General features: G+C 26.0%; 6 protein-coding genes across 7 annotated transcripts; 2 read left to right on the top strand and 4 right to left on the bottom strand.

Annotated features, from left to right (window-relative positions):
• Positions 1-37: 37 nt before the first annotated feature.
• Positions 38-3,332, bottom strand: LOC113551897. The gene is made up of 2 exons (XM_026954463.1): positions 2,830-3,332; positions 38-1,397 (listed from the first exon to the last, which is right to left on the bottom strand). The coding sequence occupies exons 1-2, from the start codon at positions 3,251-3,253 to the stop codon at positions 142-144; spliced, it is 1,680 nt and encodes a 559-aa protein (XP_026810264.1). The 5' UTR covers positions 3,254-3,332; the 3' UTR covers positions 38-141.
• A 560-nt stretch (positions 3,333-3,892) lies between these two features.
• LOC113552156 (nucleolar GTP-binding protein 2) lies at positions 3,893-6,748 on the top strand. The gene is made up of 2 exons (XM_026954878.1): positions 3,893-4,058; positions 4,950-6,748. Exon 2 carries the CDS (start codon positions 4,956-4,958, stop codon positions 6,711-6,713), a length of 1,758 nt encoding a protein of 585 aa, XP_026810679.1. The 5' UTR covers positions 3,893-4,058; positions 4,950-4,955; the 3' UTR covers positions 6,714-6,748.
• Positions 6,749-7,546: 798 nt separating this feature from the next.
• Positions 7,547-8,308, bottom strand: LOC113550875 (probable histone-lysine N-methyltransferase set-23). Its single transcript, XM_026952815.1, has one exon. It carries the CDS (start codon positions 8,306-8,308, stop codon positions 7,547-7,549), a length of 762 nt encoding a protein of 253 aa, XP_026808616.1.
• Positions 8,098-14,588, bottom strand: LOC113551852 (traB domain-containing protein). 2 transcript variants are annotated; one of them, XM_026954386.1, is made up of 8 exons: positions 14,149-14,588; positions 13,968-14,079; positions 11,781-11,917; positions 11,570-11,709; positions 11,305-11,495; positions 11,130-11,229; positions 9,644-9,859; positions 8,098-8,229 (listed from the first exon to the last, which is right to left on the bottom strand). In XM_026954386.1, exons 1-7 carry the CDS (start codon positions 14,266-14,268, stop codon positions 9,685-9,687), a joined length of 975 nt encoding a protein of 324 aa, XP_026810187.1. In that variant the 5' UTR covers positions 14,269-14,588; the 3' UTR covers positions 8,098-8,229; positions 9,644-9,684. The 2 variants fall into 2 exon arrangements, with proteins under 2 accessions (XP_026810187.1, XP_026810186.1); XM_026954385.1 differs by having other exon boundaries at positions 8,212-8,350.
• Positions 14,589-15,134: 546 nt separating this feature from the next.
• LOC113551540 (ruvB-like helicase 1) lies at positions 15,135-19,451 on the bottom strand. The gene is made up of 8 exons (XM_026953832.1): positions 19,134-19,451; positions 18,842-18,970; positions 18,562-18,736; positions 17,952-18,154; positions 17,208-17,376; positions 16,943-17,141; positions 16,680-16,874; positions 15,135-15,603 (listed from the first exon to the last, which is right to left on the bottom strand). Exons 1-8 carry the CDS (start codon positions 19,272-19,274, stop codon positions 15,444-15,446), a joined length of 1,371 nt encoding a protein of 456 aa, XP_026809633.1. The 5' UTR covers positions 19,275-19,451; the 3' UTR covers positions 15,135-15,443.
• A 321-nt stretch (positions 19,452-19,772) lies between these two features.
• LOC113552075 (ubiquilin-1) lies at positions 19,773-24,563 on the top strand. Its single transcript, XM_026954746.1, has 7 exons — positions 19,773-19,874; positions 21,508-21,724; positions 21,787-22,028; positions 22,096-22,348; positions 22,565-22,893; positions 22,961-23,245; positions 23,595-24,563. The coding sequence occupies exons 1-7, from the start codon at positions 19,773-19,775 to the stop codon at positions 23,790-23,792; spliced, it is 1,626 nt and encodes a 541-aa protein (XP_026810547.1). The 3' UTR covers positions 23,793-24,563.
• The last annotated feature ends 846 nt before the right edge of the window (positions 24,564-25,409 follow it).

Raw genomic sequence — 25,409 nt, forward strand, 5'->3', positions numbered from 1 at the left:
TAACACTATATACAAGTGACATTAATATGGGTTTATACATTGTGATTTTATAAAATTTAAGATAATACTAAATTTTTTGTATTTACATAATGAAAAAGTCTTATTGATGCAATAAGTAATTATAAATAATTTAAGAACAGTTCAAAAGACATAATAAACTTCAATATTTTTTTCTGGTAACATTGTTTGTACTTCACTTCTTTTCTTAGTAGTATTTTCTAATATATCTGTGTCTAAATTATGTGTTATATTAGTAATTTGTTTCTCCAATTTTTCCAATAGATCACTATTATTACATGCATCAATTTTTACTAATGTGTCTGTCATCATTTTTTTCAGTCTTAGTTTTACCCTTTTAAGGTTTTCTGCTTTCATATTTTGTTTATATAATATGTTATTTATTTCTGAATGATTTCCTAATTGAACATTTTTAATAGGTTGTGGATTAGAAGATTCTATGTAACGTTGCGTATATTTTGTATGGTCTTCATTCCCATAAAAAGATCTCTCTATTTGTTTTTTGTATTGAATAGCCTGTGACTTTGCTTGAAAAAGTACAGTTAAGTGAACATGTTCGCAAATAATTTTTTTTGAGATATAGTCTGAGCATTTACAAGAGTAGGCATGGTAACAAATGTTACAATAATTGCAATAAGTTTTACAATCATCACTAGAACATAATAGTACATCATTTTTAGTAACATCATAAATATCTTGGTTATGATTATTTGAAGGTGTTAAAACTAAACTATTTTCCATTGAAATCCTCCAAGCTTTTTCATGAATTTGACTTACAAGAGATAATGAAAGTTGTGACGCAATAAAATGTCTTTTGTTAATCTCAATTGTATTTGATTTAGAGTCTAAAAGGAGAGGTTTAATTGTTTCTTGATCAAGTTCATTTTTCTTTTTCGATGGTTGCACATTTGATAATATAATATTATTATATTTTTTAGAAATGTTTAATATATCTCTTCGTTTTATTAAATGTTTTCGTTCTGTTTGTTTAGATGATCCATCTTCTTTATATGATTGCAATATATCTTCAATTTTCACACCTTGTAATAATTTGGAAGCTATTTCTAGTTTAACACTTTTAGAAATTCGTAAATGTGCAAGATCAGCTTCATGTCCATAATGTGTATGATAAATAACAGCTTGGACAGTATCATCAATTTTATTTATAGTTAATGTTATTGAAGATGTACAATTATTATTTATTTTAAGAATTCCTTGAGATTTTAACTTTCGCCTACGACTTTGTAATGCACTCTGGTAACTACCTGAACGGTTGCAGTACCAATATTCTACTCTACGTCCACTGCGTGACAAATTTTTACGATGATAAAAGCAACTGCGAGTTTCTGATTCATACTTTACTTTCCAATTTAAAAAGTCTGAAAATAACAGAATTAAATTAATAATAATTTTAATTTAATATTAAAATGTTATTTAATTTTTAACTAAATATTGTTTTCTCCAATTTGATTTTAACAAATTAAATGTGATGCAACAAACTAGTAACAATTCAAGCAAATCAATACAAAAGATCATAGATGAATGAAGAAAATTGTTATAAATATATACAATAGAAATCATTTATAATGAGTAGAGCACGGATGTTGTAATACTAAAAAACTAGAAAAACTAGAAAAATTGATTGCAGTATTACACTAAAAAAATACAATACCTACCAACTTGAAATTATGTTTTATTTTTATAAAATAATATAGATATTACGATTGAGTGTCAATTATATAACTAAAATAGCTGTATAAATGAGTAAATTCAATAAAATTACAAAAAATTGCACTTAAAACTTAAAGATTTTAATCCGTACTTACACGACACGCATTTAAAACATATTATTTAGCAATGTATTGAAAAAGTAGAAAAAAAAGTTGCAAATGCAATAACATCTGTGCCCTAATAATGAGTCTCAAGGGGCCAACGAGTTTTTTTTTTTTTGTGATCGGTAGAAAATACAATTAGAACGAGCATTATTTAACTTATAATTGAGATAAATACCCAAAAATACTGTATTTAATTAAATGTATGTATTATTTATTATTATTAAAATTATACATTTTTAATTTAATAATTAGATTTAATAGTACATAAAATTAAATAAACATAATTCAACATTCTCCTACACTTGAATTTAATTTCTTAAAATAATATTTAATCAAACTTTGCTTTACGGAATACCTTTTATATGTTGATCAAAATTTTCAAATAAAAACTACACTTTCCTTTCATCGTCGGCATTTTTATAGTTTGTATATAAAAAAATATTTCATGTTGCCAATCTTGGCCAAAAGATAACGACCTAGTAGTAATCTGTTGTTTTTATACTTTGTTTTATTTTACATGTTGTAACCAATATCTTGATCTAACCATACTCACTTTGAATGTATATTTTAATGCACTATCAAATGGGCTTGTGCCGGGACCTAGCATTTTGCATATTTTAAGCAGTATCTCGTTCTAATTAATGCTCATTATAGATTTTAGATTTTTATTATTATATTATGTAATATGAATACAATTTAATCAATGTACTAAACTTAAACATTAGATTTAAATTAAAAAAATTATATTTTTAATAGTATTGCTAAAAAACTGTGAACATAGTTAATGACATCAAATATCTATACCTAATTTAAGTATATTATTTTATATTAGAAGATTAATTAACAGATACTGTATTTTTTATAGTATTATATCTATGATTTGTAATGGAAAAATATTAAATATTTTAACTATTAAATAATAATATAATCAAGTTTTCAAGAAAAAAATAAAACTGAATTATTCCATATAATTTACCAGCATAATTATCAAACCGTTTGTCCTCAACATCAAATTTGATTTGGTGCTTCTCATTTAAATGTTGTCGAAAGTCTCGTATGTACTTGAACGTTAATAAGCATCCAGGTTCGTTACATTTAGTTTTGCCAGTTACAACCTGTTGTGCAGGACGTAGTTTACATGTTTTTATGTGTCTATAATAACCACCTTTAGACAAAAAACGCTTTTCACATCCACATTTGAATCGTTCTGTTGACTGAACCTTATTAGCGTTTAAATTATCTTTTACAGAATAAATTTCACATTTTGAAATTTGTAAATTTTTTTTGGTAGGGTTTTGGGCATATTCACAAAGGTTAACATGTCTGCGTACTTGACGTTTTTGGCTGTAAGAGTGATCACAAACGCAAGAATAATTTATATCAAATTTGTCTTTAGACATTTTAAATGTAAATATTATAATTTTAATGGTATATTATAATAGCAAATTTCAATTTAACAATTATAAATTTTGGTTTATAATTTCAATATCACTTTCATGTTAACTATAAAAAGTATTAACTAATGAATTTTGTTCAAATAATTAATAATTTGTACTTTTTAATTATTAGTTATTACTTCAGGATTTAAAATTTAGATTTAGATTTTATCAATATCCAAACATCCGTCATCCAATAACAATAGTTAAAAATAAAAATAAGAATGCTATAACCACTTATAATTTTATCTATTATGTATTCTTATTATCAATGAAATCCAAATTTTACCGTAGTTTCTATGTACTATTTATATTTTACCCTATGCAGATTTGTAGGTTGTCTAATTTAAGTATTACTTATAAGGTTCCTTATTCAATTGTAACTTATAGAGTTCTTAAATTTAAGTAATTAAGTGACTATGAACACATTTTATTCAATTTTTAATATATCTTTAATGATTTATTTCATAAAAAAATTTAAAAATTTAAAATATAGAAAGGCAACACTGTAACTAAAGTAAAGTAAAAGATAAATGATAACTTATCACAACACAATGATTGTAAGTACCATGATTACCATAGACCTAATAGTATAAGGTCTATGATGATTACAGGTCGTGCCTCGTGCTCATGATTATTAACTTGTTACTTACTAAAAACTAAATTGCGATGGTAGAATATATGTGTAGTTATTAGTTAATAGTTATCAACATTTATTAGTAATTGACTAGTTAGAGGATTACAAGAATATAAAGAAGTATAAAAAAAAGTAAGTTATAATTTTAAAAAGTCACTACCTAATACAATTTATTATTATAAATAAGTAATTTACTTCACCGGATTTATGAAATATTACGTTCAAATTTGACCATTCCTCAGTCGAAAGATATTTTATAATGACCTTTTTTATATTTATTCCTATTCTAAAAAGTATTTTAGATAACTGTTCTTTTCCCTTGAGAATCATTGGTGTACATGTAAACATGTATAGTATTACATTTACAATTTAATATTCTATTTGACAGACTATAGTTAACTTCTTATTGAATTTGTATGTTAATCAAGCGTGTCTTTTAGCGTCATTTTTCTTTTGTAATTTATCATTTAATGGTTTTGTTGGTGAAACTAAATCACAATTTGTTGGTTTAGTTAAACATATCCTAAGACTTCAACATTCCCTCATTCTAATTTTTGAATTAGGATTTGACTAATCCTTTGTAATTAAACTAAGTATTTTTTTTATGAGTGTTTTAAACCTATTAATTCTGACGGTTTTTGGTTTGTAACATAGTTACCTATGTTACATTGCACTTATTGGTAATCAAATAATTAATGATTCATTTATCTTTAGATTTTTGGATATCTTTCATTTTTTTATAGTGTAACTCCTTGTAATTCCTGCCTTTAAAGTTGAGTCTACTATTTTCTTTTACCCTATTACTGGCTGGTGAAGACCAGCAAGGTGACCTATAAAATAATTAATAGTGTTAGTTTCACAAAAATTTACTAATGAATGACGAGTGATGACCATTATACTAAACTAATATTTGGTAACTCAATGCATTTTTAAATGTCATGCAAAATATAATATTACATATACTTTTTGTCAATATTATTTATGAATTATTTCTAATTCAGTGTGATGTTTTTTTTTACATAGGTAAAAATGCCTAAAACAAGTTCCGCCTCTAAGGCGCCTAGAACTCAAGGGTTCAATAGGTCAGCCCATAGTATGAATCCTGAGCGTAAAACAGAAAATCTTAAAGGTGTAGCAAAGGTGAGAACAAAAGCTACTATTCGAAGATTGCAAATGTATAGAAACTTCAAAGCTAAACGTGATAGGAAAGGTAAAATCATTCACGCAGCACCATTTCAAGGTTGGTTACCATGTGGTGCTCAGGCTCGTGTAGAACCTAATCGTAAATGGTTTGATAATACTAGAGTCATTGGGCAAAATGCTTTACAAAAATTTCAAGAAGAATTAGGTAAAGCAGTTAAAAACCCATATGATATAATTATGAAACCTACTGGATTGCCAATTACCCTTTTAAATGAAAAAAAAAAACATGAACGGGTACATATTCTTGAAACTGAAAGTTTTGAAAGTGTCTTTGGTTCCAAAAAAACCCGAAAGCGTCCTAATTTATATGTAAGGGATGAACAACAATTATCAGAAACTGTGAACTCTATCAATGAATCATATTCAGATGACAAAGATTTGGACTTAGAAAGAGAAGATACAGGAGAAAGAACTGCTCCTCGCGATTGGATAATGGCTGCTGGTCAAAGTAGACGAATTTGGAATGAACTTTATAAAGTGATTGACTCATCAGATGTTGTTATAATGGTTTTAGATGTAAGGGATCCTACTGGAACACGTTGCCCTCATATTGAAAATTTTTTAAAAAAAGAAAAACCTCATAAGCATTTATTATTTGTATTAAACAAAGTTGATCTTGTACCTGTTTGGGTTACTCAGAGATGGGTTGCTATTCTTAGTTCTGAATATCCAACTGTAGCATTTCATGCTTCACTAACTCATCCTTTTGGAAAAGGTGCTGTGATTAATTTAATGCGACAGTTCACCAAATTACATTCTGAACGTAAACAAATTAGTGTTGGTTTCATTGGATATCCTAATGTTGGTAAAAGCTCGGTTATTAATGCTCTACGATCAAAAAAAGTTTGTAAAGTAGCTCCTATTGCTGGTGAAACTAAAGTATGGCAGTACATTACATTGATGAAAAGAATTTTTCTCATTGATTGTCCAGGAGTAGTATACGATGCCGCTAATACAGAAACAGATACGGAAAAAGTATTAAAGGGTGTTGTAAGAGTTGAGCTAGTGCCAGATCCTGAACAATATATACCATCTTTAATGGAACGAGTAAAAGCTGAGCATCTGTCTAAAACTTATGGAATAGAAAGTTGGGAGGATAGTGATGATTTTCTATCACAGTTAGGTATAAAAACTGGTAAATTGTTAAAAGGTGGTGATGCGGACTTAGCCTTATGTGCTAGAATGGTATTAAATGACTGGCAAAGAGGAAAAATTCCTTATTATAAACCACCACCTGGTTTCGAAGAACCTCTTTCAGCTAATGATCAAGAACCAATAACGAAGAGAGCTGACTTGGATGTTGCTGTAGAAAATGATTCTGATGATGAAACAGTTAATACTCCTTTACCTGCCGAAGAAGATGAAAATGCTACTTCAACTGATAGTGACGAAGAAGAAGAAAGAAAGAAAGAAAAACAAGAAAAACTGCAAGAAGCACATGAGGCTTATATGAGTAGTCTAACTAGCAAACAAAAAAGAAGCTTAATGTTAAGAAATAAAAGGAAAAAGGTTGGAAGTGATTTTTATGATGTTACAAATGTTAAAAATCGGAATAGAGATCGTAAAATACCAAAAAGTAAATAAAATGAACTTAAAAATATATATTTTTCATACTTAATTGTACTGTATTTTTTATTTCAATTTAATATTGATAGAAATTAGTTCTCCTTATAAACATTTTAATGCAAAGGGCTTTTCTATTGGAAAAAATAACTAATAGTCATTAAAATTTAAAAATTAATTCATAGATAATTAGTGTAAGTACTTTATACCTCATTGATTGGATTGTATGAACGTTTTGGATTTGGAACACTTTACAGCACTTATAAATTTTAAAAAAAAAATAAGCGCTGACGTCATCGGAAATACCTATTATTAATTTCTATATAATAGTATACTTATTACTTACTACCAACCCCAAGCCATTAAAGGTTTATTAATTCTCTTTTAACAACTTATTAAAAGTAACTTTTCGAATATCTTGAAATGTGGTATTTCAAAGCCTGGTTTTTACCAGTTTAGGTGTCTAGATTCATCCACCTACTTAAATTACCTATCAAAATTGTCACAGTTAAACTAACGTTACTAAAAATAATTCAAAACCAAACTATTATTTACTAGGCATGCTTAAACTAAAAAGGAAAGAAATCAATTTTTTTTTAAATCTTTGTAATTTTAAAAGAATATATTATTTACATAATAAAATCAACATCAAAATTTAATAATAAAGTTATACATTTTACTATATAAATAATTATTCAATGAATAGTTGACATGCTTTAAACTTAAAATATCTGACATAAATTTTATTTTTTTTTCATCAAAAATTTTCAAATAACAATGATCATTATTTAATTCTTACATCTAATTATTATTTAAGAAAATATAATATTTACACTGATTAAATACATACATAATTAAAATAACCCTGTTTTACGAGGTAAAAATCTGTTACAACTAAATGATTCACATAAGCATTTAACATCAGATAAATTATTTTGAGGTCGAGATCCTTCACCCCCGTAATGATATGTTATTTCTTCATTACACTGAATGTCTTTCATTGCAAAAATTGCTAGTCTTGGAATTAATGAATCAACCCGCACTGGCACAATCATGCAATTGGGTTCACAGCTATGATTAATATATCGACCAATATTTCCAATAACTGTGGAATCAATTACGGTTGTCGTTATGTGACCAGAAAAATGTTCATTTATCACAAATATATAATTTTCATTATCTGAATTTGAACGTCTCTGTGCTTCAGTTAAATCAATTATTTCACCAGCATATTCACAAACAAATTGTCCTCTTTCAATAGCAATATCGGTATATAATCCATAGCCTTTGCTGCAGTGAGTAATGCGTAAACCAATTCTTGGACCAAGTTGAACAATTCGATTTTGGCACAAAGTACACTTACATAAATCATTACATTCATAAATAAACCTATTAGTTGAAATTAGCTTACCAAAATTGTCATAATTATTATAGCCTGCTATACCAAGGCATTCACAATTTAGTGTTTGACATAAATCAGTACAGTTACACGTTTGATTGGGACAGCTATTCAAATCATTCATATTACAGCCAGGTCCTGGAATGTTTGTTGAAGAATATATAAGTGAATTATCAATATGATCATAATTATCTTCGCTTTGATTATTACTAAACATTGTTGAATATATTTATTTGTATTTGCTATTTATTATTTAAAACTGAAACAATAATAAGAATATATCATAAATATAAAAATTAAAATTAAAAAAATAATTAGTATACAGGATGATTCTTTTATTATAAAACACTCGTTATTTCAAAAAGTATTCATGTTTTTGAAAATATTTTTTTGCATAGTTTCAAGTTGTTAAAAAGACTACGTTTTTATTAAAAAATTATATTTTTTTAAATGGCAACATAGTTTTAATTACATGTTCCAAAGCAGAATAATTTTCTGAGTATTTTTATACATAAAAATTGAATTTAGGGCGTGTAGTTTATGAGTTATATACGTATTTAAAATTTAGACTAGCGGAGTAATGGACAAACATTTTGCGGGGTAACCCCGTACCACTCCACTCCGCTTGTCTAAACTTTAAGTACTTATAACTCATAAACTACTGGCCCCAAATTCGAATTTCATGTATCAAAATACTCAGAAAATTATTTTGCTTTGGAAAAAGAAATTAAAACTCTATGTTGTCATTCAAAAAAATAAAAAAATTAAAAAAATTAAGGTCAAAAAATATAATTTATAATAAAAACGTTATTTTTTTAACAACTTGAAACTATGTACAAAAATGTTTTCAAAAACATATATACTTTTTAAAATAATGAGTGTTTTATGATAAAAGAATCACTCTGTAAAAACTTCAAATTATATATATATAAAAAAAAAAGAAAATACTTAAACTCCACTATTTTTAACAGTGTAGTTTGGTTTTATTTCAAATTCTAGGTTAGGTTAGATCAGGGCAGGCTGTAACCAATTATTGTACATTTAAGTCAGACCATACATATAGATAAATCAGTTTTAGTCAGCTTTAATTTTTGCTAATTGACCATGGCCAACAAATAACTTTACTATGTTAATCTTAGTATAAAATGTAAGATAGCCAGTTGTTAGAATAGTAAAGTAGCACATGTTAACCGTACTCATTGCTCTGCTGAACTCGGAAGCTTGATGACATGCAGCATCAAGGTTGATTACAGACAAGGTAGAGCTATTTTCGAAATGTATAAAATAGAAATTCACAAAAAAATGCATTTTATTTATTGGTCTTTAATTTGTGAGCAAATTTTAGTATTAATGATTGTCACACTATTAATTTGAACCTAACCATTAGATTCATTTTGAAGTGGTTTAATAATGGTTTATTTGAGCAGGTACTTAATAGTGACTTATAAAATAGTTTATTTCATTTTAACATTACACACAACTTGGAGAGTCCAAGCATATTTTATAAAGGATATAGGTTAAAAAAACATTTAAAATTGATACCTATACATACCATAAAATATAATATATAATGGAATAATGATTGTTGATAGTTTATTGTACTTTTATAAATTTCCCTTGAACATATGTAGAAGTAACTGCATCATAAGCCATTTTTGATAATGGTCTTACACCAGGGATCTTTGAAACACCCCATAAAAGTAAACCATATGCAGAAACCTTGATGACAACTTTAATAATTTTGCTACTTCTTGATTGAGGTGGAATTCTAAACAAAAATATGTAAACATTTTAATTTTTTTTTATTTGTATAATTTGACTATACTTATTTGTTATTGTCCAATATACTATGATATTTCTTATATAAATCACTAATTGCAGAAAAAAGACATGACCATACAACTAAATTTTATAGAGGACACAAAAAAGTATCTATACAAGACTTGGAAGAAGATAGCTGTCAAAGTAAAAATAAAAGAGTGATGTTACTATAAGCCTTTTAAAAACAAAATTCAAAAAGTGGACATGTCCTGTTTTTACACTTAACTTTTTATTTGCATTATAAACAGAGGTTGTAATTTAAAAAAAATTTTATTATTTTAAGCTATTATAGGTACCTAATTCCTTATACTTGAAACATAATTTATTTATATAAATTGCTGCTAGCGGGTTGGTCACTGGTATATTTACACCTTTTATGCATTAAAAATAAACATCAGAGGCAAATATTTCCGTTATAGTGTTATTGATTAGTTCCATTTTTATACAAAATATGTATCTAAGGTAGAGAAATACAAATTCAATAATAACTCAATTTTGTAAAAATTGGACATGTCTCCTCTTTCTGCAATTAGTGATTCATAAAGGGTAACAAAACTTTCAAATAATGATAATATAATAAATTATTTACTAACAATAATTGCAGAATTAACAATTATTGCATAGTAACATGTAAAAAAAAAAATAAGACAGTTTTCTAAAAATCCTTAAATATCACAGATATTAATTGTTCCAACAATATTTTTTGTGATAAAAATTAAATGCCAGTATTAAATATTGCAGGTTATCAAGTAATTTTTAACAATATTTGAAAATAAGCTAATATATTTTACAAGATAGATATTAACTTTAAATAAGAATTACATACAATGTTTTAGTGACAAGCTAAAAAATCATACTAACATATTTAATATAATAAAAATATAAAATACTCTTGTATTTTCACTTTTTCCTTAAATTAGAGATTCCCAACCACGGTGCCGCAAAATTATTTGAAATATATTTTTAGTCTATAGGCCATAGGACATAGGGTGCCTCCGGCTTTTTAGAAAATGACTAAGGGTGCTGTGAGTCAAAGAAGGTTGGGAACCACTGCCTTAAATTGATGACATACTAGACTAATCTACCTGTAAGATATCTCAGAAATGCTGATAAATCAATTATGAATATTCAAAATTTTAGTTGGTGGTGGGGCAATAACAAATAAATATTAATTTGTCTTTGTTGAATGTATATAGTAAAACTAATTAATAACTTACATAATCAGTTCTGCAATTTGTTCACTAGTAATTTTTTCCCAATATTTTTTAATACCAGCAACATGACCTAATCCAACTACGCCAACAACAACTTGAGGTCCTATTTTAAATTATAATTATTTCAAAAATATATAAATTAACAATAAATCATTTTTACATTTACTCTATTACTAACTTGAATTAAATACATTTGGCTTATTTCCAGTTTTATCAATTACAAATCCAGCACAATTTTGTAAACTGTAAGTTAAGAATTTATCTCTTTCGTCAACTATTACTCTCTCTAACTCTGGATAGTCAGCAGCCATTTCATGCATTAATGTTTCTAGTAAGTCCTTATTTTTGAATTTTTCGACATCTTCTTTTCTAATTATTTTAAAATAATTTAATATACAAAAATGATATTTGATAATAATTAATAAGTAAGTATGAACACTTACGTAATTTTAAAATCTGCAGTAAATAACAAGTGTGCCAATAATTTAATGCTTTTTGGCCAGCTCAACATTGAAATCACTCTTTTGATAGTTATATCAACCGGTCTATCACCAAGATAAATGTGGCTGTTATATTTTTTAGCCTAAATTTTAGTAAAAAAATAAATTTATATACATATAAATTATATAAAGAAAAATTGTGACAAATTAATACTTCAACAACAGCTCTACGAAATTCACCACCTGGTATCATGCCAAGATCACGAGATATATTTGCTGATATATTTATCATCAGTTGATAAAATATACCTTGGGTAAGGCCTAATTTTTTTATTGATCCTTTCAAATCTTCTATAAAAATCAAATTATAAATTTAAATTAGTTATTTTATTTCAAGTTAAAACTATATAAGTGTTATAATCATGTATTTATCAAGAAGTGGATAGGTATGATATACTTATATAAATAAAGAGAATGATAACTATTATAAGTTTTATTTATTTACTTGTTATTATAAACAGATATTTTTTAAATTTGTGACTAACAATATAATTATTTACTAAACATTGATTATGTTCAATTAATTAAATATATCTAATTAAGCAAAGAAGTACACAAATCTTGAATCAGACTGGACCCTTTCCCAATTAAAATCATTATCAAATGACAAATTTTAGTTAGTATTAATATAAATAACTGATAATAATATTATATAGGACATAAGTTAAAAACAAAATATATATTATATTGTGCACTCTACAGTCAACAAACATTTCATCTTCTTGTTAAAAAAAAATGTACACTAGTTGATAATAATGATACTATTAATTAATAATCATTACAATTTGAAATTTTAGAGTATTAAAACATATCATTTAAATTCTCTTTTGAAATAGAATTTAAATGAACAAGCATGTGACAATTTTATTTAAACATTGAATTTTCCAATCACAATCATTAATTTAAATTATCTGATTGATGTTTTTTCTATCAATTAAAAAAATAGAAAAATTGTACTTATTATATATAAATATGTATTTTTTGTTATATAAAAAGGCTCTTAATTATTTAAATTTATTAATAGTTAGATTTTCATATTAAAATATTAAGATTAAATTTCTTGGAAATGTAAAATAGAAAATTAATCTTTAAACCCCCAAAAAGGGTGAAATAAATTAAATGCCTGTAGAGATCGCCAAACATGGCTATAAGTTCTTTAAAAATATTAAAATTATCATAATTGGGGTTATATATAAAATGTTAATAAAAAATTGTTCATTTTCGTATTTTAAGTGGACTACAAATTGTTTTAATATTGAATAATTTTTATTTCTGTCAAGGTATTACTCATTTGCAAATACTTTAATGTTTTTAGTGGCTTGCTTTAAAATACCTAGTTAATCATCGAATCAGAAAAGGATTAATTTTTACTGACTAAATAAAATTTAAACTAATAAAACATGACTTAGAATAAATTCAAATTTCAATTTTAGTTTCTGAACAGAGTGATCAATGTATTGATTTTAAAATAATGGTTTTATTCTGTCCGACATTACCTTTTGGCCAAACTAAACAAGTTAACCAATTTTTTTTAAACATGTTAAGTTATATTAAAAAAAATAAAAATAATAGCTGTTATAAATTTTAAGGAAAATAATAACATATACCTAAATCAAAAAACTTTTTTTTTTAAATTCCTTTAACTATCCTTATAAACATTTTTCTCATCGAAAGGAAAATGATTAGTTTATAATTTATATTAATATTCTATTTTTAATTAACAGACTGATTTTGTTTAGATGATTTGGGAGATTATGGCGATAATAATATTTTTGTCATTACACTTGTATGATATTTGTAATCACAATATTAATTGATTTTTTATAATTATGTAATAAAAATAAAATTACCAGGAATCAATACCAAAAATATACACTTAATAATTCAAAATAATGTAAGCAACATTTTATAGATAACATTAATTTTGACATTATAACTTAATTAAGTTAAAATTATTTATAAAAAGAAGTAACTTAGTAACTTAGTTATTTTTTAATATTCTCTTTATATTTAATTAAATCTAGTCAGTACTTAGGGGGGAGAGGGGTCAAAACCAAAAAATTTCCTATACTTATTTAATAATTGAGAAAAACAAAATATTTTGATTTTTTTTTAACAATTTAATTTTTTAATCTTTATTTTAAAAAGACAAAAAAATCAATGATTGAGTAAAAAATTTTTGAAAACCTAATACAAGGTTTCTAATAAATTGGTAAAAATATAATATATTACTATACTAATTAAATACTATAATCTCATATTATAAAACGTGAATGGTATTTTAAACTTAACCTCTGAGTTATGCAGAATTTCAGTAAAAATAAAACAATAATATAAATACCTAATGAAATTCCTTTAACATTGGCAATAGTAGATTCATCAATTGTTAATATGCTATTCCTGTTATAGCACAATTCTATTACAACAACATCTGGTTTGACTGCATTTATTACCTTTTACATAAAAAAACACAAAACATATAAGTAAATATCATTTATTTTGTATTTTATATCATGATATACTTGAGAGACATCTTCTTGGCTTTCTTCACTAAAATGAGCAGTACCAACAAGATAAACTAGAGAACCATTTGACGACTTTAGTACTGTAACAGTCTCTGGAAAAGTAACTTGATCTACCATTTCAAATGTTTTAAGTAACTCAATTAAAAATTCAATTTAAGTAATTAATTGTTAATTTTTAAATGAAATAGCAAAAACAAATAATATTGTAAAAGTATAGAACAGTTGAATTTTTTTCCAGTATAAACAAGGTAATTAACTATAATTAGTGTAATCTTCTTATAACGAGTTCACTGTTTAGACGTTTATAGATATTTTATTAGTTTAGCCTACTAAGTTACTATAATAATACTTAGTACTGAAGTAGTTACTAACAAAGATTAAACATGTTTATCGTTTAATCGTCTACGTTAATACAAGTTAAGAGATTGTTTTTATTTTAAAATATTACATTTTTGAATATTAATATCTTATCAGATATCAGACGACACGTAATCACTAATCAATGATTACCAAAGAACTTCTAAGCAAATATCTTGTTTCTAATTGTGGCGGGAATTAAGAATATTAAAAATTCCATTTTGTAAGTGACAATAATGGTAAACCACTTGAATATGATATATTAATATCAATTATTTAAATAATAAAACGTTTAATATTTGATAACATAATCAGTCGGTAGACAGTGGTAGTTATTATCTGATGTTGCATTACATATTGATGCTGCTTAATGAAGCACACAGTACACAAATAACATATATTTTTGATAATCATAACATGTATTAGCCACAATTTAAGATAGTTTACTTTAAATCATGTAAACAGTTAACATGGTAAGTATATAGAATATATAAAAGTTAGGTAGTATTATACTATTACGACACATAGTTTCAATGTCGCAGCTCGTCAATTATTGATGTAAATGTTAAATAAACAAAATATAGCTGTTATATTAACCTTAAATAACAATAATATAAAAAAAAAAATAGAATAAAATAGATTTTTTTATTTTTGTTATTACACAACAGATTAATTTTTTTGATTCAGTTTGTTGAAAGTGGTAGACAAAGAAACCTAGTCATGGTGGGCATACAATGTTTGAAGTCATGATTGTTTTTTTCATCATCTTTCTCAAATAAATAAGATATTAAAACATTAATAAATATATTTAAGTATAGCGGTATATGTGCAATATATATAAATTTTTTATTATTACTCATCAAAAACAGAAAATCAGTTTATTTTATAAAAAAAATTTAAGTAATAATTAGTAGTATATAAACTTAAGTTAAAAGTTATTTCATAAATTTATCAGCACATTTTTTTAATATTTTACATGACTCTTTAGCATGCATGAATAATGATGTAGTTTCTTCTATATCTTTTCTTAGTATTGAACCATGACCATTCATCTTTGCATTTTGTGACGATGGAGTCAATAATTGAATGGCATATCTGATAAAAAATAAAAACCAATTTCATTTAAAATAATTAATAAATATTTCACAGACAAAACAAAAATGTTTCATGTTTTTATTTAAAGAAATTTTTTAGCTTCTAGAACACTAAAATGAATATTAAATTTCTTTTTAAACAAATTAAAATATGTTTTATTAAACCAGAGCCTTTGTCTCCACCCCCTATTGTTATGTAACAATTATTTAGAAAATAATAGTTTTGACCAGTAGTAAGCTCATGCAATGTAAACAAATTTATATTTTACATATAATTCCATAAAATATTAAATCTGGATATTTAAACATTATAATTCAATATAGCGTTACTCAGGAGACATGTAAAAACTCGGTCCAGGACTGTGGCAAATTTAAAGTCTGTGACAATTCAAGAAAGGACTCATACCTCATGATTTCTTGTCAACTAGGCATTTGTTAAATTCTTCAGTTGAAAAAATACTATACATGATAAATATCTTAACGTGATACTGTCTCATGTTTTTTTTTTTTTCATAAAAATATAGTGTAAAAGCCATAAATATAATTTTTTCTATAACTATGTAGTCTGAATAGCCAATTCTATGATATGTATATTATAGCCATAACATTGATTTGCACTAAAAACTTTAACACATTCATTATAGACACCAAACAGTGTCAATTAAAATTATTCGCATCTGATAAATGATAAAAATTGGTGTTATCTTCTTTGTTATTAAAAACACTACAATTTAGTCAATATTACAATTAAACTATTAGTTTCTTGTAACAGTCTCCTACAAGTATTATTTTATATGTATGTCATAAATACATTGATATTTGAATTTTTTTTATTTTTATTTTAGCAATACACACTATATGTACTAATCTAGCCTTAATCATTAAGATAAATAGTATCAAGCTACATCTTTCCTAACGTACAAACCCCAAATTTTTCAACGCAACAACAAATATACTCAAATACAATGTATATTTAACATGATAAGGCTTATACTAAGACAGTGGTTGGCAACCATTTTGGACTATCGAGCCATATTCACGAATTAAAAAGTGTGCGGGCCGCACAAAAAAAATTACCTTAGAGTAGTAGCAGTTCCAACTTCAGCGAGATAATGCAGTGCATCAGGTTCAATTGAGTGGCCTTCAGTTTGAGCTCTAAGTTTAAGTATACTTTCCATCTCTTCCCGATTATACGGGAGAGTTCTAATTATCAATAATCTATCAAGTAAATCCATAGGAATTCCATGAGGAGCAATGATATCATCTGTTCCTCTATAAAAAAAAATAAATAAAAATAAATAAATAAATACTTATTATTAATAGGTAAACAAATATCAAACCTGACGGTACAGTGGCCTCTATTGGTTGCAAAAATAACAATAGGAGCAATAGTACTTTCTAATGCCTTATGCAAGTATGTGAATGTTTCCAAATCAAGCATGTGAACTTCATCTATAAATAATACTCCTGGGACCAATTCAGCAATACCTTGATCAATATACTTATTGACCACTTTATTAATTTCTTTTCTTAGTTTATCTAAAATAAAAGATTAGACAAAAGTTATCAATTTGAATATTAGTTATACTTTTAATATTACTTTACCAGTAATTTCTGTCTTTTTAGACTTCATTAATTGACCCATCATAGAAAGAATATCTTGACCACCTTTTGGTTGAGCGTTAGCGACATCTAAATCATGTAATGTTACATCTTGAATAACTTCTTTTTTTTTATGAACTTCACCTTTTGGTAAAGGTACATATTCTTCTGCCTAGATAAAAACATGAGGTAAAAATTATTATGTATAGATTAAGGAAATTTATTTTTTAATACACAGATAAAATATGAAGTTATTTTATTGCTAGTTTTATTTAGATCTAAATAAATAAAATTGTTACTAAAAAGTCCACTTATACCAGAATATATTTGGACAATTTATATATAATATTGAGGTCTTTTAGTTGATTGAGAAATTGAGCATTATGTTAAATAAATCATACTATTTTAAGCTTTTTAACACATTGATTGTCATGAGGTCGCCGGCGTCTGTATGAAAATAATTAAGTATTGATAATGTTTAGACCACAGATTGCTGTAAATTAATTTAGATTTATATTATTAACTTTTCCGTGGTGCTATAATAATGATCTAGAAAATGCGCTGTGGCATAGCTGGAATAATTGCAATTTTTTTGATGTAATAAACATAATTTTAACATTTTATTTTCAATTTCAATAGAATATATATACATTTTTAATGACACTGAAAAATGTCCTTGGCATACCCATGATAAATATTCTTGTGGCCGTATGGTAGCAAACATGTTAATATTTTTTTATAAATTACCTCTAAATCATACTCTGTAGCGTAACTATCACTTCTTCCTTGGCGTTTAACTGCTCCACTATTAGCTTCAATATAAATAACATCACCAGTTTCAACTTTTTCTTTTTGTAGGGATTCATAAATTGTAGGATCTAATTTTAACTGTTTTGTTCCTTTGGCTGTCTTTAATCCAACAATAACATGTGATACAGTCTTAGAATAACCTGAAAGTAAAATTAATCAAGTCACACTTTTGGTATTGTATGCACAAAAACTATCTTAGATAAAATAAGATTAATACATGGACTTGCAACAACAGTTAAATATATACAATAACAAGTATAAATCAAACAATGTAAAATAACTAATAAACAAGGAAGTTAACGCTATATGAAGAAGATTTTTTCTATAATAGTTATAATTAAGTTCACTGTATATGTAATCATGGACATATACAGTAAATTAAAGTTCTAATAAACTAAACACTTTAAAAGAGATAAATATATAAAGTAAACAACCTTAATTAATAGTCTATAAAAATAGATGAAGGACTACATGAAAAATATTTTTTTTTTCTTGGAAGCCTGGCTGTAAATAATGAATTTGAATAAGATATTTATTTTAATTTTACCTCCTGCAGTAGAATCGGTTTCAACTGGTGTCATTTCAGTTACTTCTCCTTCATATACTTCTTTTGTTTCTTTAATACGTAGACCAATAGCACGGCGGAAGTTTTCCATTAATACTTCTGTCTTTTTAATCTCAGAACTATACACTTCAGATCCCACCATTGGACAAAATGGAACCTAATAATCGAATGATTAATATTTCCAAAATAAGAGGTTACAAAGTTTCATATAATTAATACATATAGTTTATTAATTTATTTAATAAGGATAATCAAAATTTACTTTGTTTCCAAGTTCATGAGCAATTGCAAGAGCGATTGCAGTCTTGCCTGTACCTGGAGGTCCAGCAACTAAAACAGCACGGCCAGACATTTTCCTTGTCCTTATCATATCCACAACAATACCTGCTGCCTAAAGATTAAAATATTATTAGACAGGTATTTTTAATCAAAAGTTTGAGCTTAAAAATATAATAATATAATATACAATAAAATAGGGACACTAATTAATCAATATAACTATAGATCTAAGTGGTTGAGACATATGAGATTAAAATAAAATATAGCAATTATACTTGTCTAGCATCTTCTTGTCCAACTAGGCCAGAAGCCATTTGAATAGCTTCACCACATTCATCAAGACCCAATCCTTTTACATGGCTGTGGCTTGATATACGTTGGGTTTTTACAGTACTTTTTACTTCTTCAATTTTCATGGTGAAATATGTTCAAAATCAAAATATCAAAATGTTTAAAAAAAGTTTGAAAAACTAAGAATTGTTATATCATAATACAAGTTGAAACTGAAAAGTATAGTCTATAGTAGCCAGTAGGGTCTAAGAATAATATTACGATTTTCAATTAGACTTAGTAATATTTCGCCTCGTGCAGTCGTACTATCGAAAAAGCGCGTATCGTTAAGTTTATCAGCAATACCATGGGAACCGGCGTTTTTCATGGCTTACAAAACTACAGCATTGTTCAATTTTATTTTTTCTCCATGAGCTTCATATGTTTTCTTTTCATTATTCCTAATATTTTATTCCAAGATCTAGTATCTTTATACATGTCATTATCATTATCATTATGAATTACGATTATTTTCTAGTTCGTCTTACGTCCAAAATTCGTAAAACATTTTCGCCGACTGTGTGTTTAATCAATAGTTTTTGCTAAATTATTTTTGCACCGTCCGGTTCTATAGGTTCAGCAAAATGTCAGACAGCGAAGAAAATGCAAAGACAATCACAGTGACTGTAAAAACGCCCAAAGAAAAGCAAACAGTGGAAGTGCAAGAAAACGCTACCATTAGTGAAGTATGTATATAATATACACGTATGTATTGTAGTGATTAGAGTTAGTATTTTATGTACGTGCTTAAACATTTCCCAAAATATCATTTGATTATTATATGCATGATTATTAGTGTCATTTATAATTGATTTCTGGTATTACAAAAAATAATTATTATTCATTTAAGTTTTTAAGGTTATGTAATTATTTCAGCTGACTCATTTTACAATTTTTAATTATTAAAATATTTATTATTTAAACTATCAAACTTTTGGTTGAATGTAGGTACCTAAATAGTTAATAATTATTATTAATGATAATCAAAACCAATATGATTATTAATAATTAACATATTGCAAGTTGCAACTAAGCTACTTACAAGAAATACTTTGATTTTATTATAAAATAAAAGAATCTGATATTAATTTATAATTGAATTACATAACCAAACTAATATTTATTGATATTATAACTAATTTTTATTAAAATCTATTTATGCATAGGTTGGTATTGAAAAAAAATAACACAAATGATACAAACATTGATTTATTAAATAGTTACCCATACAGTATAATATGATTTCTAATTGTTAAGATTCCTAGTAATAGTTATTAGTATATTCTATATTAAGTATTATTAAATTATTTAATAAAAAAATGGTAGGTATGATTAATGAAAACTGATTTAAATAAAATTAAAACATTAAAACCTATTTTTCTGACTGTTAATATAATATGAGAGCATAATCTAGGTATTTTAACCAAAAAGAAGATATTAAGATTTAAACATATCTTTATTCATTTGCATTGTGAATTTAAAACGGTCTATTTCAAATTTATTTTATTCATTTCTTGAATTTAGTTTATCAATAGATTATTACCAGACATAGACAGATCTATAAAGAATATCACCTCTCCACCTCAAAAGCTGTTAATCTACTACTATTATATCCTACATATAATTATCCTCTCTTTAAATTCCTCAAAATTAGCCTTTAGTTAATAATTATTAACTGCCCAATTAGTGTTTAACTAATGTGTCTGATTTTTACTGTTCACTGTTTACATAGTGTTCTAAAACCGTGGATAAAATCTATATTTATGTTAATTGTGATTATAATATTATTTCTTACATCAACTATTATTAATAAATCAGACTGAATGTAATTAAAATTTTTATTTTCTAAGATTTGAGTAAAAATACTCAAGTTTACCTAACCATTGGGGGAGAATTATAAAAAATATATTATATTGAATTAATATTATAAATTATGAAAACTAGAATATTACAATTAAATTAAACCAAAAAAAGCAGGTTTGCAAAGTGTGTAACATGTTAAACCTCTATCCCCTTTATATACGCCACTGATCTATGCTAGAAGGTACTATTATTGGTTTTAAATTTAAAACTTGAATTGAATATATTATGAATAATCAATATTAAAACATACTATTTTGGCAAATAAAAATAATGAAATGTTCATTTTTCTATAATTTATAATTAATAATAAAATCTAAAAGTATACTGGTTTAAACCTGACTTAATCTATTCCAATTTGTATATTAATTATTTATATACTTTTGTGATGTTAACATAAAATATAAAATTTATTTTTTAAACTACTGTAAATTAACTGTACATTCTATATATTTACAGTTCAAAGATGTGGTTGCTAAACAGTTTAATGCACAACCATCACAATTATGTTTGATATTTGCTGGTAAAATCATGAAAGATCAAGATACATTAGCAACTCATAATATTAAAGATGGACTAACAGTACATTTAGTAATCAAGACTAATGCTCCTCAAAACAATACCACTACTTCTTCATCTACAAATACAGGATCGACTCAACCACCAAGACCTCCTGGTAAATTTCATATCTTTTTTTTAAAAAATATTTTCTTTGACAACTTTAATTATAATTTTCAGCTGATATTAATGCTTCTCCGTTTAATTTGGGTATGCTGGGTGGCTTACCTGGTATGGAATCCATGGGATTCACTTCAGCTAATTTCATGGAGTTACAACAGCGTATGCAGCGTGAATTGCTTGATAATCCTGATATGTTAAGAAATTTGGTCGATAGTCCAATGGTTCAACAAATGATGAGTGATCCTGCACATATGAGACAATTGATTTTGGCTAATCCACAAATGCAACAACTAGTTGAGGTTGGTATCTAATTTATAAACAATTTCAATAATTTCACTTTTCTATTTAATTTTATATTTTTGATAGAGACATCCAGAAATTAACCATATGTTAAACAATCCTGAAATGTTACGGCAAACAATGGAGATGGCTCGGAATCCATCAATGTTACAAGAACTGATGCGTACACAAGATAGAGCTTTATCAAATTTGGAATCAATACCTGGTGGATTTAGTGCTTTACAAAGAATGTATAGAGATGTACAAGAACCATTTATGAATGCAGCTACAGAAGAATTTAGCCGAAATACATTTGCAACTCCAAGTGAAAGTGGTGGTGGTAATAATAAATACTTTATTTAATATTCTTTTAATCATTAATTTGTATACTTTATTATTATATTAGTTAAAAATATAATAAATATTTTTTGATAAATAATAATTAGTATAACGTTTAAAAAAAATAGTGAATTACCCTTGGTAGGTAAAAATTATCAAATTTATTTTTGAATAATAAATAATTATGTTTAATTTTACATGATGTGTTTTATTTCAGAACAAAATCCTCAACAAGGACAAGAAAATCGTGATCCTTTGCCAAATCCTTGGGGTGGTTCTACTGGAACAAACCAATCTGATCCTTCTAATGGAAGAGCAGCACCAACATCAGGTAATATACCAACTGGAGGAACTGGTGGTACCTTGTTTAATGGGGATACAATGAACTCTATGATGCAACAAATGATTGAAAATCCACAAGTTATGCAAAGCATTATGAATACTCCGTATTTCCAATCAACTCTGCAAGCAATGACTAGCAATCCTAATATGGCAAACAACTTATTAAGTAATAATCCATTACTTGCTAATAATCCAGAACTTCAGGTAAGAAAATAATTTTAGTAATTATTAAAAAATATTTATTATTTAATAAAAAAAATATTCTTTTTAGTCTCAATTCCGTAGTATGATGCCAGCGTTCCTGCAACAGATGTCAAACCCTGCAGTTCAAGATATGTCCACTAATCCAAATGTGTTATCTGCTCTTGATCAAATACAAAGAGGTCTTGAAGCACTACGTACTAACATGCCAAATATTGGTGGATCATTGGGTGGCCAGTCTTTTTTTCCAACACCAAACGCCAATACAACTACTAATGCTGATTCAACTGTAACTAGTGATATGCCATCAACTGAAGGTCAAGATAATAATTTTGCTGAACTCATGAGAAGAATGGTAAGTTAATTTGTTTTAAAATATTAAGTTTCTGTATTTATTATATATTAGTGTTTAGCAATAATTTTACTGATAAAAATTTTCTTTTAATAATAGCAGGTAAATATTGGGACTCTTGAAAGAGCTTTGTAAAAGTATTACAATTGAGCATGTAGAAGTAATCCTAATTTATTTTTAAAATATGTTAGACTACTTCAATTATATTTTTATTTATCCAGTTCATATTATGTTAATTTTCCAATTTGTATAATAATTTATTGTTTTATATTTAAATATGTATACTTAGTTATTAGTTTTTTATTTTGTGTTAAAATAATGAATGACTCCTTCACTTTATTTATATTTCTAGTTATCACAAGTGCCAAATAACAGTAATCCAGTGGCAAATACTCAGCCGCCGGAAGAAAGATACAGTTCACAATTGGAACAATTGTCGGCAATGGGATTTGTCAATCGAGATGCTAATTTACAAGCATTAATTGCAACATTTGGAGATATAAATGCCGCTGTTGAACGGCTGCTTACTAGTGGGCAATTGTCTACTTAACATTCCAAAGTAATAAATAAATATAATACATATTTTAATTTTTGTAAATCCAAAAAAAAAAAAATAGTTTTTGGTTCTGTCCTACGAATTTATGCATTTCAATTCTTAAGTTTTGGTGCCACAATAACCAAATTTGTAGACATATTTCTTTAAAAACACATGATTTGTTATACTTGAATAAATAAATAATTATTTAGCCTTCTAAACCCTTATATATGTTTTGACTAAATTAATGAAAATCAATTTACTTGTTATGAATGGTATTATACAATATTTAGTAATTAAATGTTTTATTATTCAGTCTGAAGCTATTTCACTATAATTTATGGAAGAAAATAGTAGTGCTATCTTGTGTTTGCTTTGATGTCATTAAATAGAATCCATTGTTTGGTGTGAACTTTTAGTTTTAAAATTTAATAAATTATTATTATTATATAATTTTGGTTATGTAAAAATAAATATGATATATGTACTAATTATACAATTGGTTATAAAACAAATGGTATGGTTGATTAAATATGAAATTTTTTTTTATCATGTAAAACTATTCAATCTGATAACACTCAGTTAAATTATTAAATAATAATATTTATTAGCAGAAATACAAAATATAATTACATTGTTTAAAAACTTCAGAGCTTTTCAGGTAATTATTTTAACATTTAGCCACTCTAATTAAAGGTTTTTTCGTATTAATTTAAGAAATTGTGTTAACTTTTTTATGTTTAAACAAATGTATTATTTGTTTTGAATAAATCATAATATAAAATGGTAAAATGTATTAATTCTTTTAAACATTTTTATGAATAAATTGTATTCAAAAATTCTATAACTAGAAGGTTTTTGTAATACAGTAGAATCCGCTTATTTGGGACACCGAATAAAGGAGACAGATTAGCATAATCCCAAACGAATGTATCGGTTTATTAGTCATTCGGTTAATCGGGACAGGATAATGGGAACAAATAGGTCACCGTCCAATGTGTCCCAATTAAGCAGATTCTGCTGTATTAAATTTCATCATGATTTGTTTTGTTTTTTATACATTCAATAACACATATAATATGGTTGAAGACTTCAAAACTTTTTATAACCCCTGGATAAAAAATGTGACACTGATTTTATACTTTTGAAGTTAATTTAGGAGTTTTTTAAAAAAATAAAGATAAAACTACTTGCCCATTATCAAATTTACATGAGAGATTCGTGTTAGAAGAAAACATTTATACATTTTATATCACTTTTTAATAACCTTTGTAACTTGAAATATACGTTGGCAGTATTGGCTGTCATATAGCATGCAGTCTACCAGCATACTGGCCGCTGTAGGATGCTGTCTACCTGCAACCGGCCAGTTTTTACACGAGACTAAGTTAATCTAGACATAGTTTAATATTTTTCTTTGATGAACACTTTATCTTTATGGCCTTATACTTTATAACTTTTAATAATAATACTTTGACATTTTGAGTATGGGCTCAGTACGTCACATATTGTACGACACTACAATATACATAGTCGTACACTCAATATGTTGGCAAAAGATTTTTATTTAATTATAAGTAGTATTTTTTAATTAGCAAATATATTTTGGCAAATAATGAAAATGCCGAATAA

Source organism: Rhopalosiphum maidis, chromosome 2 (assembly GCF_003676215.2).
Source record: "Rhopalosiphum maidis isolate BTI-1 chromosome 2, ASM367621v3, whole genome shotgun sequence".
In the NCBI taxonomy this organism is placed as follows: domain Eukaryota; kingdom Metazoa; phylum Arthropoda; class Insecta; order Hemiptera; family Aphididae; genus Rhopalosiphum; species Rhopalosiphum maidis.

Coding starts and splice junctions, on each gene's coding strand:
- LOC113552075 (XM_026954746.1), top strand. CDS start 19,773: ATGTCAGACAGCGAAGAAAATGCAAAGACAATCACAGTGACTGTAAAA. Junction 19,875..21,507: donor AAAACGCTACCATTAGTGAA/GTATGTATATAA, acceptor ATATATTTACAG/TTCAAAGATGTGGTTGCTAA. Junction 22,894..22,960: donor CTAATAATCCAGAACTTCAG/GTAAGAAAATAA, acceptor TATTCTTTTTAG/TCTCAATTCCGTAGTATGAT.
- LOC113551897 (XM_026954463.1), bottom strand. CDS start 3,253: ATGTCTAAAGACAAATTTGATATAAATTATTCTTGCGTTTGTGATCAC. Junction 1,398..2,829: donor ACGGTTTGATAATTATGCTG/GTAAATTATATG, acceptor TGTTATTTTCAG/ACTTTTTAAATTGGAAAGTA.
- LOC113551852 (XM_026954386.1), bottom strand. CDS start 14,268: ATGGTAGATCAAGTTACTTTTCCAGAGACTGTTACAGTACTAAAGTCG. Junction 11,710..11,780: donor TTCGTAGAGCTGTTGTTGAA/GTATTAATTTGT, acceptor ACTAAAATTTAG/GCTAAAAAATATAACAGCCA. Junction 9,860..11,129: donor CAAATTGCAGAACTGATTAT/GTAAGTTATTAA, acceptor ATTTTTGTTTAG/AATTCCACCTCAATCAAGAA.
- LOC113550875 (XM_026952815.1), bottom strand. CDS start 8,308: ATGTTTAGTAATAATCAAAGCGAAGATAATTATGATCATATTGATAAT.
- LOC113551540 (XM_026953832.1), bottom strand. CDS start 19,274: ATGAAAATTGAAGAAGTAAAAAGTACTGTAAAAACCCAACGTATATCA. Junction 18,971..19,133: donor GACAAGAAGATGCTAGACAA/GTATAATTGCTA, acceptor TTTAATCTTTAG/GCAGCAGGTATTGTTGTGGA. Junction 18,155..18,561: donor AACCGATTCTACTGCAGGAG/GTAAAATTAAAA, acceptor TTTTACTTTCAG/GTTATTCTAAGACTGTATCA.
- LOC113552156 (XM_026954878.1), top strand. CDS start 4,956: ATGCCTAAAACAAGTTCCGCCTCTAAGGCGCCTAGAACTCAAGGGTTC.